General features: G+C 34.4%; 2 protein-coding genes across 5 annotated transcripts; one reads left to right on the top strand and one right to left on the bottom strand.

The window, feature by feature from the left end:
* Positions 1-273: 273 nt before the first annotated feature.
* On the top strand, positions 274-3,649 carry LOC114183840 (pentatricopeptide repeat-containing protein At4g37170). Its single transcript, XM_028070994.1, has one exon. It carries the CDS (start codon positions 619-621, stop codon positions 2,662-2,664), a length of 2,046 nt encoding a protein of 681 aa, XP_027926795.1. The 5' UTR covers positions 274-618; the 3' UTR covers positions 2,665-3,649.
* Positions 3,650-4,020: 371 nt separating this feature from the next.
* Positions 4,021-13,687, bottom strand: LOC114184136 (nodulin homeobox). 4 transcript variants are annotated; one of them, XM_028071392.1, is made up of 19 exons: positions 13,418-13,687; positions 12,508-12,570; positions 12,273-12,398; positions 12,038-12,196; positions 11,546-11,629; positions 11,342-11,470; positions 10,690-10,908; positions 9,263-9,388; positions 8,645-8,740; positions 8,231-8,386; positions 7,673-7,961; positions 7,432-7,557; positions 7,282-7,351; positions 6,115-6,178; positions 5,918-5,986; positions 5,153-5,689; positions 5,036-5,070; positions 4,776-4,909; positions 4,021-4,667 (listed from the first exon to the last, which is right to left on the bottom strand). In XM_028071392.1, the coding sequence occupies exons 2-19, from the start codon at positions 12,547-12,549 to the stop codon at positions 4,399-4,401; spliced, it is 2,730 nt and encodes a 909-aa protein (XP_027927193.1). In that variant the 5' UTR covers positions 12,550-12,570; positions 13,418-13,687; the 3' UTR covers positions 4,021-4,398. The 4 variants fall into 4 exon arrangements, with proteins under 4 accessions (XP_027927193.1, XP_027927191.1, XP_027927192.1 ...); XM_028071390.1 differs by having other exon boundaries at positions 4,021-4,909; XM_028071391.1 differs by having other exon boundaries at positions 4,021-4,909; positions 13,536-13,687.
* Between the last annotated feature and the right edge of the window lie 2,802 nt (positions 13,688-16,489).

The raw sequence follows: 16,489 nt of genomic DNA, 5'->3' as shown, positions 1-16,489 counted from the left end.
ACAAGAGACAATGGCTGAAATGAATTTTTTGACAAGCTTTTAATAGGGACAACACATTTTGTTTCAAATCTGTTTTCCGGGCCAAAAGCTTGAGTCACGTGTATGATGATTTGGTTAAAAAATTGTTTTAACGTTTTTGTGAAAGTGGTGAATGAATAAAAGATTCGTATATTTGGTACAATAAAATAACATTTTTCTTGTATAAACCATTTTTGAGAATTGGTTTATAAATAAATGTCAATAAAGCATTTCCTTCCACCCTCATACCCAGGATTCCTGAGATTTGATTTAAGCATATTATATATAAAAGATGTTGAATAATAATCAAGCACACTTGATAAATATTCCTGGGAATGTGAATTCTATGAAAATATTTAGTTGAGAAGGAAAATTCCCTTTGTTTAATGTCACCAATGTGTGTTTTTTTTCAATCTTCTATCGGGAATCCTGCTCTGTATGTGTCAGTGTAAGGGTAAACATGGTTATTGCAGTTATATTTATTCTTATTATATGCTAAAGTCCAATAATTCTCAAGGTGTGCAGAAAGAAAAATTCAACTTTTATTGGTTTAACTGCGTTTATACTTCAATGTATGAATGCGAGATAGGTGCGTGAACTATGAAGGCTATAACAAGGGCTAGGGTGCCTCGATGCATGCTCTTTTCTTCTACCTCTCATTCTCAGCACTTTCAATTTCGGAACGATATACGGAATAATCTGAAGCCCAAAGATCCTATCAGTGAGAATAACAAGTTTGAAGAAACCATTGATGTTTTATGCCAGCAAAAGCGCGTCAAGGAAGCTATTGAGTTGCTCCATCGCATTGATCATCGGCCCTCTGCGCGTGTGTATTCCACCCTCATTGCCGCTTGTGTTCGCCACCGTGCTCTTGAATTGGGTAGGAGGGTCCATGCCCACACCAAAGCGTCTAACTTTGTTCTGGGGGTTTTCATTTCTAACCGTTTGCTCGACATGTATGCCAAATGTGGAAGCCTTGTCGATGCCCAGATGCTGTTTGATGAAATGGGTCATAGGGATTTGTGTTCTTGGAATACCATGATAGCTGGATATGCCAAACTTGGCCGACTCGAACAGGCAAGGAAACTGTTTGATCAAATGCCCCAAAGAGATAACTTTTCTTGGAACGCTGCAATATCAGGTTATGTTAGCCATGATCGGCCGTGGGAAGCTCTGGAGTTGTTTAGAGGAATGCAGAGGTGTGAGAGATCGAATTCAAATAAGTTTACCTTGTCCAGCGCCTTGGCCGCTTCTGCTGCCATTCCTTGCTTGCGTCTTGGGAAGGAAATTCATGGTTTCTTAATAAGAACCGAGTTGAACTTGGATGAAGTGGTTTGGAGTGCTCTGTTGGATTTGTATGGCAAATGTGGGAGTTTAGATGAAGCTAGGGGTATTTTTGACCAGATGAAGAGCAAAGATGTTGTTTCGTGGACTACCATGATTCATAGATGCTTTGAAGACGGAAGAAAAGAAGAGGGGCTTTCATTATTTAGAGACTTGACGAGGTCAGGTGTTAGACCGAATGAGTATACGTTTGCTGGAGTTTTAAATGAATGTGCCGACCATGCTGCCGAACACCTGGGAAAGGAGGTTCATGGGTACATGATGCGTGTTGGGTATGACCCGTGTTCATTTGCAGTGAGTGCCCTTGTTCATATGTACTCAAAGTGTGGGAACACTAGAGTTGCAAGAAGGGTGTTCAATCAGATGCTTCAGCCAGATTTGGTATCATGGACTTCTCTAATTGTTGGGTATGCTCAGAATGGTGAACCAGATGAAGCTCTTCATTTCTTTGAATTACTACTCCAATCAGGCACCAAGCCTGATCAAATAACCTTCGTTGGGGTTCTTTCAGCGTGTACTCATGCTGGATTAGTAGATAAAGGGTTAGAATATTTCCATTCAATAAGGGAAAAACATGGGTTGGTGCATACTGCAGATCATTATGCATGTGTTATTGATTTATTGGCACGATCTGGACGATTCAAAGAGGCAGAGAATATCATTGATAACATGCCCATAAAGCCTGATAAATTCCTTTGGGCATCCTTACTTGGAGGATGTAGAATACATGGGAACCTCGAACTGGCTAAAAGAGCAGCAAAAGCATTATATGAGATAGAGCCAGAGAATCCGGCTACGTATATCACTCTGGCTAATATTTATGCTAATGCTGGTCTATGGACGGAGGTAGCCAAAGTTAGAAAGGATATGGACAATAGGGGGATAGTGAAGAAACCAGGTAAGAGCTGGATTGAAATTAAAAGAAAAGTGCATGTGTTCTTAGTAGGAGATACATCTCACCCAAAAACAAGTCACATACATGAATTTCTAGTAGAACTCTCAAAGAAAATGAAGGAAGAAGGCTACGTTCCTGACACAAACTTTGTGCTACACGATGTGGAGGAGGAGCAGAAAGAGCAAAATCTAGTTTACCACAGTGAGAAACTTGCAGTTGCCTTTGGAATACTTTCAACTCCCCCAGGAACTCCAATCAAGGTCTTCAAAAATTTAAGAACTTGTGTAGACTGTCACACTGGCATCAAATACATATCAAAGATCGTTCAGAGAAGAATAATTGTGAGAGATTCTAATAGGTTTCATTGTTTTGAAAACGGAAGCTGCTCGTGTAAAGACTATTGGTAGTATTCCATGTCAATAGACATACCAAGCATGGAGTGAATTGCTGTCTTGAATCCATGGTTCTGAATACGCAGCCTCTGAATTAGTTGCATTGGTCAAATTCTTTTTCCTCCTTTCCCTATCATTTAATTGGTGCAGCTTCCAACCGAAGCTGTTGGTTACCCACTGCACTCAGATACCAAATGTTCAACAAAGATCGAAACAACATTATGATAAATGGGATCTTTACAGATATAATATTTATCAATGTTATGACGTATTAACACTAATAGTGGGGGGCATATGTTCAAAATTGCAGTATTGACTACTGTCATGGTTTGTTGACTTTATTTGTTGGTTCAGAGTTACAGAGAAAGTGGTGACTTAGCAAGGTGTCAAATGCGTGGCAAATTTTCAGACAATTGTGCATTTTTCGTCAATGTTTTTCAATTTTGTATGCTAATTGATGCAGTTGGTGAGCGTTATGTTGGAATGTCACATGTGTGGTTTGCCCTTTCCATTAGCTGGGAACAGTGAATCAAGCTGTATGACTCATTTTTACCTCTACTTAACATTATACTTCATATTGCACCTGCAATCTTAGAACTTGCTTTTTCTTTATCCTAACAATTCACAGCTTCAATAGAGGTAATTGGCACCTGGCGATGTTTGAAGTGAGGGTTTCAGTCCAGAGTTGGATATTCAATGTTTAAGATCATGGATAGTTACATTATATAGAATTGGTTTGACTTTAACTTAACTGCAGCTAGATTCGTGGATTTTGATATCGGACATAACAATAGAGAGAGCTTGAAAGGATTTTCGGTGGGGAAGATCATCTATAGACTGACCAGAGCCGAAAGACGTTTATATACTCATCAGCCTCTGATTATTTTTCGGTGGGGAACATCTCATCCGAGCATGACTGTTTTTGTTTATTTTGAAAAGACTATGTTTACTGAAATAAAGCTTTTTTCTTGTTCCAAATACAAATGTTTTTGAAGGTGAAGTTATTTTGTACATTTATTTTTTAATATTTTTTAATAAAGGCATATGTTCCGGCAGATTAAATTTGGAACATTTTTCGTTACTGTCTCGGAATTATTTTATATTAACATGGACATTGAACACCTTTTTTTTTTCATCATAATTACGGTATAAATCTCTCGGTAATTTCATAAATAAAATCAATGTTTTTTCCTCAATATAAAAAACAATCGGTCTAAAAGCCGCATTAACATATCCAGACAGTTGATTTTAAAGCAGATTAATTTTACACAATCAGTTTGAATTATGATTTTCTTTTCACGAATCCAAAAAAAAGAGCCCCACACTTTTCTTCTTAAGCTCTTGACATGAAATGAGCAAGATTTGCAAACGTTAATCTAAACAAAATATTTTCAATTGCCAAGGCGCAGGGACAATTCTTTCCGAGAAACAAATTTTGTACAAGACCTACAAACATTTTTGCTGACGACTATGCCTCTTGTTTATATCCTAAACTAAACTATCTTACATTGCGGAATCGCACCTTGTTTTCTCCATAACTATCGACTTTTGTCTACCTGTCCCTTACTGAACTCTTCTCTATCAGGTATTGATCTTCTCAACTAAGTCATCTAGTATATCCCTTCAGCTAATGATTATGGAAAATAGAAAATATGTGCATTCAGGGAACCACAAGTAAGATTGACAACAGTTTGCAGCAGGTAGCATAGGAACAGCTGCTGCAGCTAATGAAAGCATAGTTAAACTCGTTCAGATTTCAGACCGCAATGGAAAAACTCTGTTGGAACCCCATAACACCCTCATGACACCAAATTTTGTTTCAGCCTCTGCAAATGTGGTGCCAGAGGCTTCTGATGGATAGGGTAGCCGCATGCCTTTATCTGCTTTGAGCTCAGAAATATCCACAACGCAGGTGGCTGATTCCTCCAAACTCTTCCCATACCACTTACCATGCACCTGAAACACTTTTCCTCTGCCAATTTCATCACCTCGTACACCCATAAGCACAACATACTGACCTGCATTGCAACGACCAAATTCTGGAGAACCAATATCAACAAATCGAGCCAGAGAAGGCTCTGGTTTATTATCACCTGAAGCTATTCTCGCAGCAAGTGATACATCACCTGGACTCTCAGGTGAGTCATAGGACCCAGGTACTGGCCCCCTTTGCTTTTCTAGGACAGGATTGTCAACATCGCCGCCTGCTGCGCGAACATCCCTAGCCGTGCGAGCAAGCCTAGCTTTTCGGTTGTTCAACCTAATTCAACAAACATGAAATTCAATTACAAATCAATCCGGATAAGCCACTTGCTTAATATATTTTAGGTTTCACAACCGAGAGGCATGTAATGTTTCAATATCCAAGAATAGAATAGAGGCATACCAATTTTTAAGCTGTGAAGATGTAACCTCGGAACCCTGGAAAACATAATGCAAGAAAGTATCAGGAAATTATGTCAATCAAATATTACTCCAAAAAGTTTATTTGCATTTAACATACATGCACGCTTAGTTTTTCAGCCCATGATTGAAGTGAAACTGCATTTCGCTGCATATCAGGCTCATCTTTGAGAGCCCTCTCAATCAGCATCACCTGTTTATCATTCATTATTGTTCGCTTCCGTTTTCTCCTTTGTGAAAGCTCAATCTTTTCATCCTCTGGATTTTCCTCAACTGCAGTTCTTTTAAGACGCTCATTTGATTTTGAAAGTTCTCCAATATCCATATGATCAACAACATTCTTTCCTTTTGCAGAACTAGTATCTGAACCACTTGTTTCAACATTCTGAGCATCCTTGTCCATATCTCTTGCTCCTCCTGATCCACTTTTACCAGGTATGCCTTTATCATCCACCTGATTTTGCCTATTTAAGCCCTTACCTTGACTTGTCTCTTCAACTCTGGTATTATGTTGGTCCATGTCTGGAAATGCAGAATTCTCAGACATTCCTTCCTTGAAGTTACTACCCTTCTTATTAAGATCAGCATGTTCTTTTCCAGTTAAAGATGGTGCACCTCCCCCTGCACTCTGTGCCTCCTAGAGGAAATCAAACTTTTCTTGAGTTACTAAGTTCAGGACAAGCTACATGCTAACCTAATAATCCAATTTGAGAACAGTTTTAGGTGTATTTTGTTATTTGACAACAATTTTCAAGTTCTAAAGTAGATATAATTTTAATTACTTTGTGAACAAAAGTGTAAAAAATACAATTTGATCATTGAACATGTTGGTAAAAAAAAAAAAAAAAAAAAGACTTGCAAATACCTGATAATGTTCATTGATGTTGAATTTAGAAATCTTATCCCAAGATAATGACTCCTCAAATTTGCTATCCTGAGTTTTCCCAGAAGAATGATAAAAGGCACATTTATACACAAAACATGAAACCATACGAATAAAAGAGAAAAAGATATATTTCGGAAAAAGACATTAATGCTTCAAATTATAGGAAAAAGATTTACTTGGACTTGATTTTCCCCAAATCCAGTAGATGCAAACAGTGATTGTAATTCACCAAAAAACACTCTGCAAGCAATTCACAAATCAAAGTTGTTTGTAAAAATAACATGACATTTAATGATAATACAATTCGGGACCTTAGGAGCTAAAATAATTACAGAAAAATAAATGGCAGATATGCTTAACCAGGGAAGTGACTCGGGGATGGGGGAAAATGAAGATGAGAGAACAAAGTCAACCAAAAAATATGAAAAAAAGATACAATAGAAGTCGATTTCCAAAAACATTTATTGTGAATATTTTAAAACTAGATTTATCAAAATTTTGGTTTGATTTTTTAATGTCTGGTCTATCCCAGCATCAAATTTACAAATTGCAGACCATTTTTAATCACATGAACCATTGCAATGAAGCTGCAACAAAATCGCAATTGGACAGCAAAATGACCTCAACACCATTCTTTAAACTATTTTGTCACAGAAAACAAAAGTTAAGACTTTAATAATCTTAAAATGAATAAAAATATATACAACCTTGCAAATAAAATATATGTCAAATAATTAGAATAACTATAGAATTGCCTTTTGCATTTGGTGCAACCATATAATAATTTTACACACTAGCTCTTGCAATCTGCATCATAACAGTTGCAATGCCGCCTATCATCAGCATGATAGTTATTCTATTATTTCTTGTTTCTCCGATCTCCAAATAAATTCAGAAGATAGCAATGCAATTATTTTTCTTTTAAATACTTCTTACTGAGTAAATTTAGAAAGCGTAGAAAGAAATACCCAAAACTGACTGAAGCTAATAAATATATATAAAAATGGTAAATGCTCCAAAATCAGAAGAGAATGTCTTTTTATGCCATCTTGTGTAGATGACATGCGCTCCATTCGAAAATCAAAAAGAAAGTTCAACTCAACATAATCCTTAAAAATATTCCTATGAATAAAATCAAGAAGGTGAGGTTCCTCAATTAGCCTCACAAATCATTTTCCAGTTGTAATCAAGTGGCATAAGGAGCTACCATAATGCTCATGCATCGCACTTAACCCCACTTATATGCCAAATACATGCATAACCACTGAAACAAGGTCTTAAAATCCATCATGCTAAAGGCAAAGTACATAGTACTACAAAGAAATCTAAAAGAAGGTAAGAACCTTAAAAGTTGCACATCCTCCACATTTAAGAAGTTCGGAATCAAAGATTCTGCATGACTTAACAATGAGCCTACAAAAAGTCATTACATGTAAGAAAATAACCATAGATTGCTCATAATTCCAAAATAAATAATTGAGAATGATTCTTACGGAGGTTTTTGCTAGCAATGGCAGCTTTAGGAGCATCAGAAGCAAAAGAAAATCCAGGCAGCAAGTTAGATAGATCCATTTGCAAGCACTCCATGACCTTGAGAACAAAAAGGTTCCTCTCCTGCTCTGGGGATTAAAATTACGAGAAAAAGAAAAGGATAAATGGAATGTGGAAATACATATACCGGTAAAACAATCAAATTTGGCTCAGAAATTTTGGGAATACTGGCTAAGAACTAACCTTCGCATATGTTGGGAACAAAACAATGAAGGTTTGCAAAGAACTTGACAAACAATGATGTCCTATGATGTGCATAAGAAGCCTTAGGCATGCTGTTAGGGACTAGGTTGAATTCCAAATTTGTAGCATTTCTTACATCTAGTGTAGTATTATCTAAAATCCATCCAACTGCAGCAAATATATCATATTCAAGACTAGCATCTTCCTCCATCTCTGACAGATTAGATGAACACCAGCAGGATAAAAAATCTCCATGGGAAAGTGAAATTATTGCTGTCAGAACTTTAGTCTGGAATCACATGCAAAAGAAACAATCAAATTTCCTATGGCTGATTGTAATATATCCACTAAATCAAGTAAAACATCATAAAGCAGCGGTTACAAATGAATGATAACACAAGTGGTGGATAATATCTTGTCTCGAATTAAATTTATAGTTTTACAGACAAAATAGAACGATGTTTATGCCACCTAACACTATGTTTACAGCACATTGGATGTGTATGTAGTCAATGATACTAAAACAAGTTAACTCTAATATAAAATGGACAGACTTACAAAACAAAGTATCATGTAAGATCGAAAGTTTGAATCATCAGAGAAGATGTCAGCAAGTCGCATTGCATTAAGCTGTACAAACCCCATTGGGTGACTTCTGTCAGCAGTGAGATGCCCTGTATCTCTTCCAAAAGCTTTCTTCAACAAGTCAAAAACCTACATCATCGATAGCAAGTAATAAAGACATTGTCATGCTTTGTGGCATTGATGCATACTGCAGACCATAAAAGATTTGTACATTATTCAATAATCCATATATGTTTAGTACTCAAATCTAAATCCAGTTTATAATGAAATGACAGGATGTAGCAGAAAAAGTTGGCAACAATTTTCACTGGTTATCAGAAAAATCTCACTAAAACTGCACCCTTGTCTTGAATAGTTTGCAATACAAGCTAACAGCAGAAACCTAACCTCTAATGCAACAGATTTAGCCAAATCCAAACTTCGTGCTGAGCTGGCTACTTCATCAAGATAAGAAATGCTTTCTGCTTCACACAAACTCAGCAGCTGAGTAAAGAAAGCAGTGTGGTGTTGTTAACAATATGCATAAATTATAATGTACATTAAAAAAATCCTCTATTTGGTCCTCTAAAGTTAGATGTGTCACCTAGTTAGTACTTCAACTTTTTATGTCACCAAATTAATTCCTCAAATATTTAAATAATAACCATATTAGTCCTCAAAATATTTTATCAATCTATTTATCCCTCAAATATTTAACCATCACTAAATTAGTAGTCTTAAAAATCTACAATGTCATCATTTTTGTCCTTCAGGACTAAAGTGGTGACAAAAAGAATCTGACGACTAATTTGGTGATAAATTATCTTTTAGAAACTACTTCCGCACCAAAATCTTGTGAGGACTAAAATGGGAACAAAAAAGAATCTTTGATAGACCAATTTGTAGTCAAATAACTTTGGATGACTAATGTGATGACACACATAACTTCATAAAATCAAATTGAGGCTTTTCTCAGCATTAAAGTTAAATCCAATGAATGATAGCAAATTTTGTCATTGGACTCACAATAGATAGTATTTTAGCCTTTAGCCTAGAAATAGCAGCCATGACCCTAGATGGAAAAGATGGCTGAATGTGTAACTTCAAGATGGATCGAGCCAGAAAAAGAATGCTTCCCTTTTCACATAATTCCTGTACATAAAGCAAAAACACATGAGTTCATGCATATGTACATATAGAGCACAACAGCTCATCAATGAACCAAATCAATGCAATGACCTTAACCATCTTTGCTACTGACTGTTGAAAGTATCTAGTTTGTCAAGTGGAATTTTCAACACCTAAAACTCTTACTTCTCCCTCTATCAATATCTATCGTTAATGCCACAACACATTAACTAAGAGTTGGTAGATTAGCCAACTCTAACGCAGATTAACAAAAATTATAGAATTTTGAATTCAAAGCATTTTATGAAAGACTTCCGAAACCTAAAAGTATTCAAGATATAAGGAGAACAATAGAGTATTCTAAGAAAGCTTCTTCTCCATAGGATCTTCAATCTCTATCCAGTTTAATTAAAAAAAAAAAAAAAATAACTGGGGAAGGAAATTAAATGCGTAAAACAGTGTGATATTTGACGAGAGAAAAAAAAAGTATGAAGAATATTCCATTAGATCTAAACGCAAATAAGCCCATACAAAAAACTACATAGAGGTAGGTCACTATTCCGTTTTAGAAACCTACCTATTATTATCAACAGCAGTGTCAGGTGTTATACCATCAAGCAAGAAAAACTCATGGCTGAACATTTATATCACCTTCAAAAAAAATTGGTTGTGATGCCTAGAGAAAGGTAAAGCTGCTCGGAAAGAGAAGATCTAACAATAATTTTTCCTGGGAAATGGAAAAAAAAAAGGAAAAAAAGTGATACAAAAAAAAATCCTTCTTAGAACGGAAAAACCAACAACCACTAAGAAAACAAAACAAAGTGCCAAGCACCATGAAAATAGCATTATAGACTTGACAACATGTGCTAGCCAAGCACAACAATGAGTAAAAATGTCCAAAATTGACACACTGCTACACTTTTTGTTGTTTCTCAATTAAGGGGGAGAGGGTCGTTTTGAAGGAGTAAAACTGGTGACATTTTCCTTTATAGAAGAAAGGCATATTTAAATAACCTTAATTGAAGGAATTTGGCTAGATTTGTTTGCGTAGCCACCCAATTTTAATAAATTATATAACGACCTAGACAGGGGATGCAACCAGGCTCCTTGTCTCCAATCAAACTTTAGATGAATTTTGTCAAATATAAATATACATTCAGACATACATAATTACATATATATATATATATATATATATATATATATATATATATATATATATATATATATATATATATATATATATATATATATATATACACACACATACATTCAGAGACACAGATTTCCCTTTCCATATTTATGAAGATTGTAAGATTGGAAACCTTATTCTTGAGCAGTCGCTCCTTAAACAATTTCTGTTGGCAAAGTGACTGAAGAAACTGCAGAGAAGCTTCACACTGCTGGCAGAGATAATAAACTATTTGTTCTGCAGTAAGATTTGATTCCACAGAAACATCTTCTTGATATGCTCCAAGTGTATTCTCAAGAAAACTAACAACCATGCGAACTGATCCAAAAGCTGCATCCATAAATATGTCAATCTGTCATATAATTCATGATTAGCCACAGAACCACAATGTATTCTCAGAAAATGAACAAAATAACATAGTTAATGGATGTATTTATTAGATGTAATAAAACCATTCATATGCTTTCACCTCAGACCTTAAGCTTTTGGGGAGAATTGGTTTGAAACAGGTTAAGAGAAAAAAAGATATTATTAGCTGACTGGAAAGAAATTCTAAATGCACACAACAATTGGACTGAAAGAAATGCTACCCAATTTGTATTGTGTTCGTTTTTATTTTTTAATTTTATTGAACAGAAATTTCAGATAGAAAAGTGAAATTTAAGAAAAGAGGTTTAAAATAAAGGTGACAATATCTTGTTTTTAAAAAATTCAACAAATGGACACTAACAGAAAAATGTTTCTGAATCGAGTGTCCAAGACATAGGGTGGAAATGAACTTGTACCTTGGGGTGCGCAAGCAATACATGAACAATATCTTGCCATTGTGTTGATATGAACCCTGTTAATAGATGTAAATTGCATGCTACAAGGGTTGAATGCAAAAGGGGCATATCACTGAAAGCATGGCATTCCTGCAACATGAGTTAATCTCAATATAGAAACAAGACAGGAAAGATCATACTGTAATGAACCAAACAATTTAAAACCTTTCTGTATCCACCAAGAACAATTAGCATGTAGAAAACCAAGTCAGTCAGCTGTTCCATAGTTTTCACATCGTCAAGCAAAATCTGAAATCATATTGTGATACAAAAATCAGAACCACAGCATCATTATAATTTTCAAAAAGCAATACACACACATTGAACAAAGTGTGCAAGGTCATGAAAACTCAACAATACTTATATTTCTTTGCCAAACAATGACCCCCATATTAGTATGATGAGAACTGCAAAGAAATTAATGTAATAAAAGTAAATATTCCATGCAGGAAAAAAACTCCTACCTACCTAATCCCTTAATTTTTAACAGAACGGCATTATTTAGTGTCCGACCAATGCTGTTCAAACTAAAGAGGAATTTTAATAAATATAATTCTTCAACATTCAAATAATGTGTCTTTGCCACACGAGGAAAACACAAAAAATTACATGACAAGCAAATAAGATAAATGGTAAACAGGAATTATTAATATTAACCTGCTCGAATTTAGAATTTCGGGAGGCTAAATCACACAAGGAATGCAAGAGTCGAATGCCACGTAACAAGTATCTAAACATGGCTTCATTTCTAACAGGTGACATCACCAGGGTACAGAGGTGCAACGGAAGAGATCCCGCAAGTTTTTCCATATCAATCTGTACATGTTACAAAAAATAAAAATATGATAAAACAAAATATCAAATAGCATTATGAAGCTGAGTATAAGACAACCTTCAGCGTTGATCCTTGTTCAGTAAGGTACTGAATAGTGAAATTTTCAGAGTCTCTCAATAATTTATTGAGATCCAGAGCAGTGACCCCTTGCAATTCCTTCACTGCTGATATCATGCTTATTGCCTGTTCAAGTTAATAAATAGAAGATATTCACACTCCAGCGAATGAGGAGGATACTAAGGGGTAGGAGAGTCTCATGGATCCAAGTTATAATTAAGAGTTGACCACTTGCCTGTGCAGCACTGCTCGATGATTCTTCCTTGGGAATCCTCATTCTTGAGAATCGATAAGAAGACTGAAAAAACAAGCATTGTGTCATTATCAAGATGCAACAAAACACGTAAGACACATACATAGATCAAGTAATTAATATCCAGGGGCATGACTTGTAAGCCTAAGATAATAGAACATTTTACAAGTTGGAATAGAAGTTGTCAGTTCATGTCAACAACACTAGGAAGAGCCATATGCTTCATGGCAGCCATTTCTTGCATCCAGAACATTTCATAAGAAAAAATGAATCGATGAAGTACAAGAATTTTAACTACTTTTCATTGTCGCATCATGTTTAGTCATCAAAACAGATTTAGCTTCCTATCCAGAGGGCAACACATATGCACAGAATTACAAAGTATGAAGCAATTCACCAATAAGACAAATTTAACATCACAAATTCACCTTCAAAGCTATAACGGGGTGGGGGGTTCTCCAGTATCTTGGTCCGACATCTATTACTACAATCGCTAAGTATAGCATTTATTAAAAAAAAAAAAAACTCTTTTACCTATCTAAATTTTCGTAACTTTGTTACAAATTTGGGCAAGTCACTAAGGAGAGAGTATTTATTACTCACAGCAATTACACTTTTCGGATACTGGACAAAACATGTAATTTGTCATCAAGAATGTTCATCTAGGTCATACAGCAATCTCCCCGTATGGGATATATAACTTACATAAGATCTCAAAAATGGAATCAAATAGAAAGACAGAATCGTGCATTTAATCCCTTAACCAATCTGTAGAAGACATTGATGTCATCTCAAGAATTTCCTAACCAAGCAGATTATGCGAAATGTTATTCTGCTTTAAAGAAAAAAAAAATGACACAAACAATAAAAGAAATAGATTTATAACTCTTACAGTATCTCCGAATTTGATAGCCTCAATAAAACGACAATCTAGGTCACAAAATTCTAAGCATGGGAAGATTCATAAATCCAATGATGAAAAACAGTGACCAGAGAAAATTGGTAATCACCAAAGCTTGAATATTGACCCAAACGATAAATCTGGTTTCATCAAAGTATCTGTCAGTGTTGTTTGGCACTGAGAAAAAAGGGTGGCAGCAGCTCGAGAGGATAGAAGGGTTAGTCCAATAGGGTTCGTATGATGAGAAAGTCTAGTCGAGTCTTCCAGTATATCTTTTTATATACGTAAAACGTAAGCAATTCATTTACTATTTCCCTATGCAAATATTTACCGATCAATATAACATTCTTATACTTTAAAAATATATATATATATATATATATATATATATATATTCTTAAACTTTAATGGAAATTGAAAAATTCTAAATTTTGATATATTTTAATTTAAATTTTAAAAATAATGAATACATGGTAAACGATAATAAACATTTTTTTACGTGGTAAATGATACTACAAACATTTTAACTGGAATGTAAATCGAATAATTTAGTAGTAGATAGATTAAGAGAATTATATTTATTAATTTTTAAAATTACACGTGATATCAATTCTAATTTCAATTAAATCTCATATTAGAATATCACCTACTTTCAATTAAATCTCGTCTTTTGTAAACTTCTTAATAATTTAATAATATAAAAGTTTAGCTCTTTAATCAATGTTCATTATTCATAGCATATATATATATATAGTTACTGCATTATGTTTTAATTTATAACAATTAATAAAGGTGATAATCATGTTTGGTGTATGCAATTTTGTTTCAAATACCCTTAAGATATATTAGTTACCTTCTACACTCACATAAAGGTTCCCTTACCTATAAAAATCTTTAATCGAATTATTTTTTATATATTTCCTTGTATATAAAACTTTATAGGTTTAAGCATATAATTAAGAACTCATGAAAAAGTTAAGGGGTGTTATTAATACTAACCCTAACTAGTGAGGTGTAAGTTTTCGGTTGGTTTCCAAAATTATGAAGGCTAATTATGTATCACGTGAAGTACTCATTCGTGATTGTGTGTTGGATTCGGTTAAGTTTGTATATGTGATTGAAAGGTGGCTAGAAATCGCTTATATTATTGAAACTCAAGTGCAAATTTGACACCTTCGATTTGAGTGGTTGGATAGAGGGATGTTTGTTGCTTGATGATGCATATGTATGACTTCTTCTTCAGAGTTTCATATTTCTCAAGATTGCTTACGGGATTAATATCATGGAAACTTATTTTTCTCTAAATCTTTTTCAAATATGTGGACAAAAAAAAACGAACATTTACCCGAGTTTTTAATAATGCGTGTGATATTCTTTTGTCCAAATTATCTTGTCATTGTATAAAGGGGAATATGGTCTTTGTGAATATTTTTTAAGAAATTTGTCTTGCTAGTTTGGAGGAGTGCAAAAATCATTTGCACGATTATATTTTGTTAACAAAACAAGATAAAATGCGTATATATTTAGACCTTTTGCAAAAAACTTTACGTTGCTTTAAAACAATTTGAGTTAATGGAAGACAATTTCACTTGGCAAAAGGTTATATGATTTTTTCTTCTTCTTTAGAAGACACACGAAGAATTTTGGTTGTTGGAACTTTAAATTTATCTCCTAACATTCTTTGTGTTTTTTCTTGCATAAAAGATTTTGTCCTGACTTTCATGAAACTCATGAAAACTCAATGGTGGGTTCACATTCCTGACCTTCCTTTAAAGTATTATGAAAGCAAAATTCTCAATAGCACGTGGAATTTGTACATCTTTTTTCTTTATATGATTATACTAAGAATAAGACTTGAGGTTTCCTTGCATGTGTCTTAGTCGATATTGATTTGTTATCTAATTTGCTTGTGGATAGAGAAAGATTTGTGTTTATTGTTGATGTGGAGTGTGAGAAATCATCTTTATTTTGTTCAAAATTGTAAAATGATTGGTCATGATATATCTAGTTGTAAAAGATTACAACAAGATGCTAATGTTATTTGTTGTGGGGAAACAAAAGCTAGCACAAAAGTACAACAACATTATCGTCCTATTGTGGCTGGTGCACATGATGCGACTAAGGGCTTTTTTGCTCAAGTGGTAGGACTATGGTCGAGCCTATGGTGGAACCTGTTGTGGAACCTATGGTGGAGTTTGTGATTTAGTCTTTTACAATGCAACCTATTGTTGTAAAGATTGTTGATTAGTCACATGACCAATGGTGGTTAATCATGATAATGTTTGTTTTGTGAATGGATATTCTCTTGTTAAGAATTTTAATGGTGGCGTGTCAGTGAAATATGATTCCTTGGTTAGCATGCCTTCTCCAAAGGATGTCACTCTCAATAGTTTGCATGGTTTATAACAATTAAAATAGACTCATAGTAGTTCAACGACAAACCCTAATCCTTGGATGTCTAAGAAAGCTCTTATTGCGGAGAATTTAAACTAACTTCTAAATGAGCTAATATGATCGGTGAAAGTGAAGACTTTAACACTGAGGAGGATTATGAGTCAATTCAAACTATAATGAAACCTGGTATGGGTAGGCCAAATAAAGTTAATACTACAACCTCTAAAGCCAAAACCTATAGATATTAAATGTCTTGTTTTAAAATGTAAGAGGATTGGATAATGATAAGTATTTTAATACGATGAGGAATTTACTTCTTTCCTAGTATGTGGAAGTCAAAGTATGGAATGATTTTCGTGAAGAAAAACATCATTTTTCTTTCAACAAGTTTGTTTTTCTTTTTTGCCTATGTGTGATATGTAATTTTATCAAAAGTTTGGTGTGATCTCTCATGTTTTTCTTTCATTTTTTTTTCTTTTATATTTTTAATGTAATCTTTATGCGATGACATTTAGCCTATTGTGAACTTATTTGAAAATATTTAATTAAAAATAAAAAAATTAATATATCAACCAATGTTGTAAAATCGTAGATATTCTCACACACTCATAGGTATGATCCTGCGAGTAATGAAGATTCGATGAACTAACAGTAGGATCATGCAATGCT

This window comes from Vigna unguiculata, chromosome 5 (assembly GCF_004118075.2).
Source record: "Vigna unguiculata cultivar IT97K-499-35 chromosome 5, ASM411807v1, whole genome shotgun sequence".
NCBI lineage: Eukaryota > Viridiplantae > Streptophyta > Magnoliopsida > Fabales > Fabaceae > Vigna > Vigna unguiculata.
Note: the sequence above shows the minus strand (reverse complement) of the source record. Positions and strands in the feature narration are given on the sequence as shown.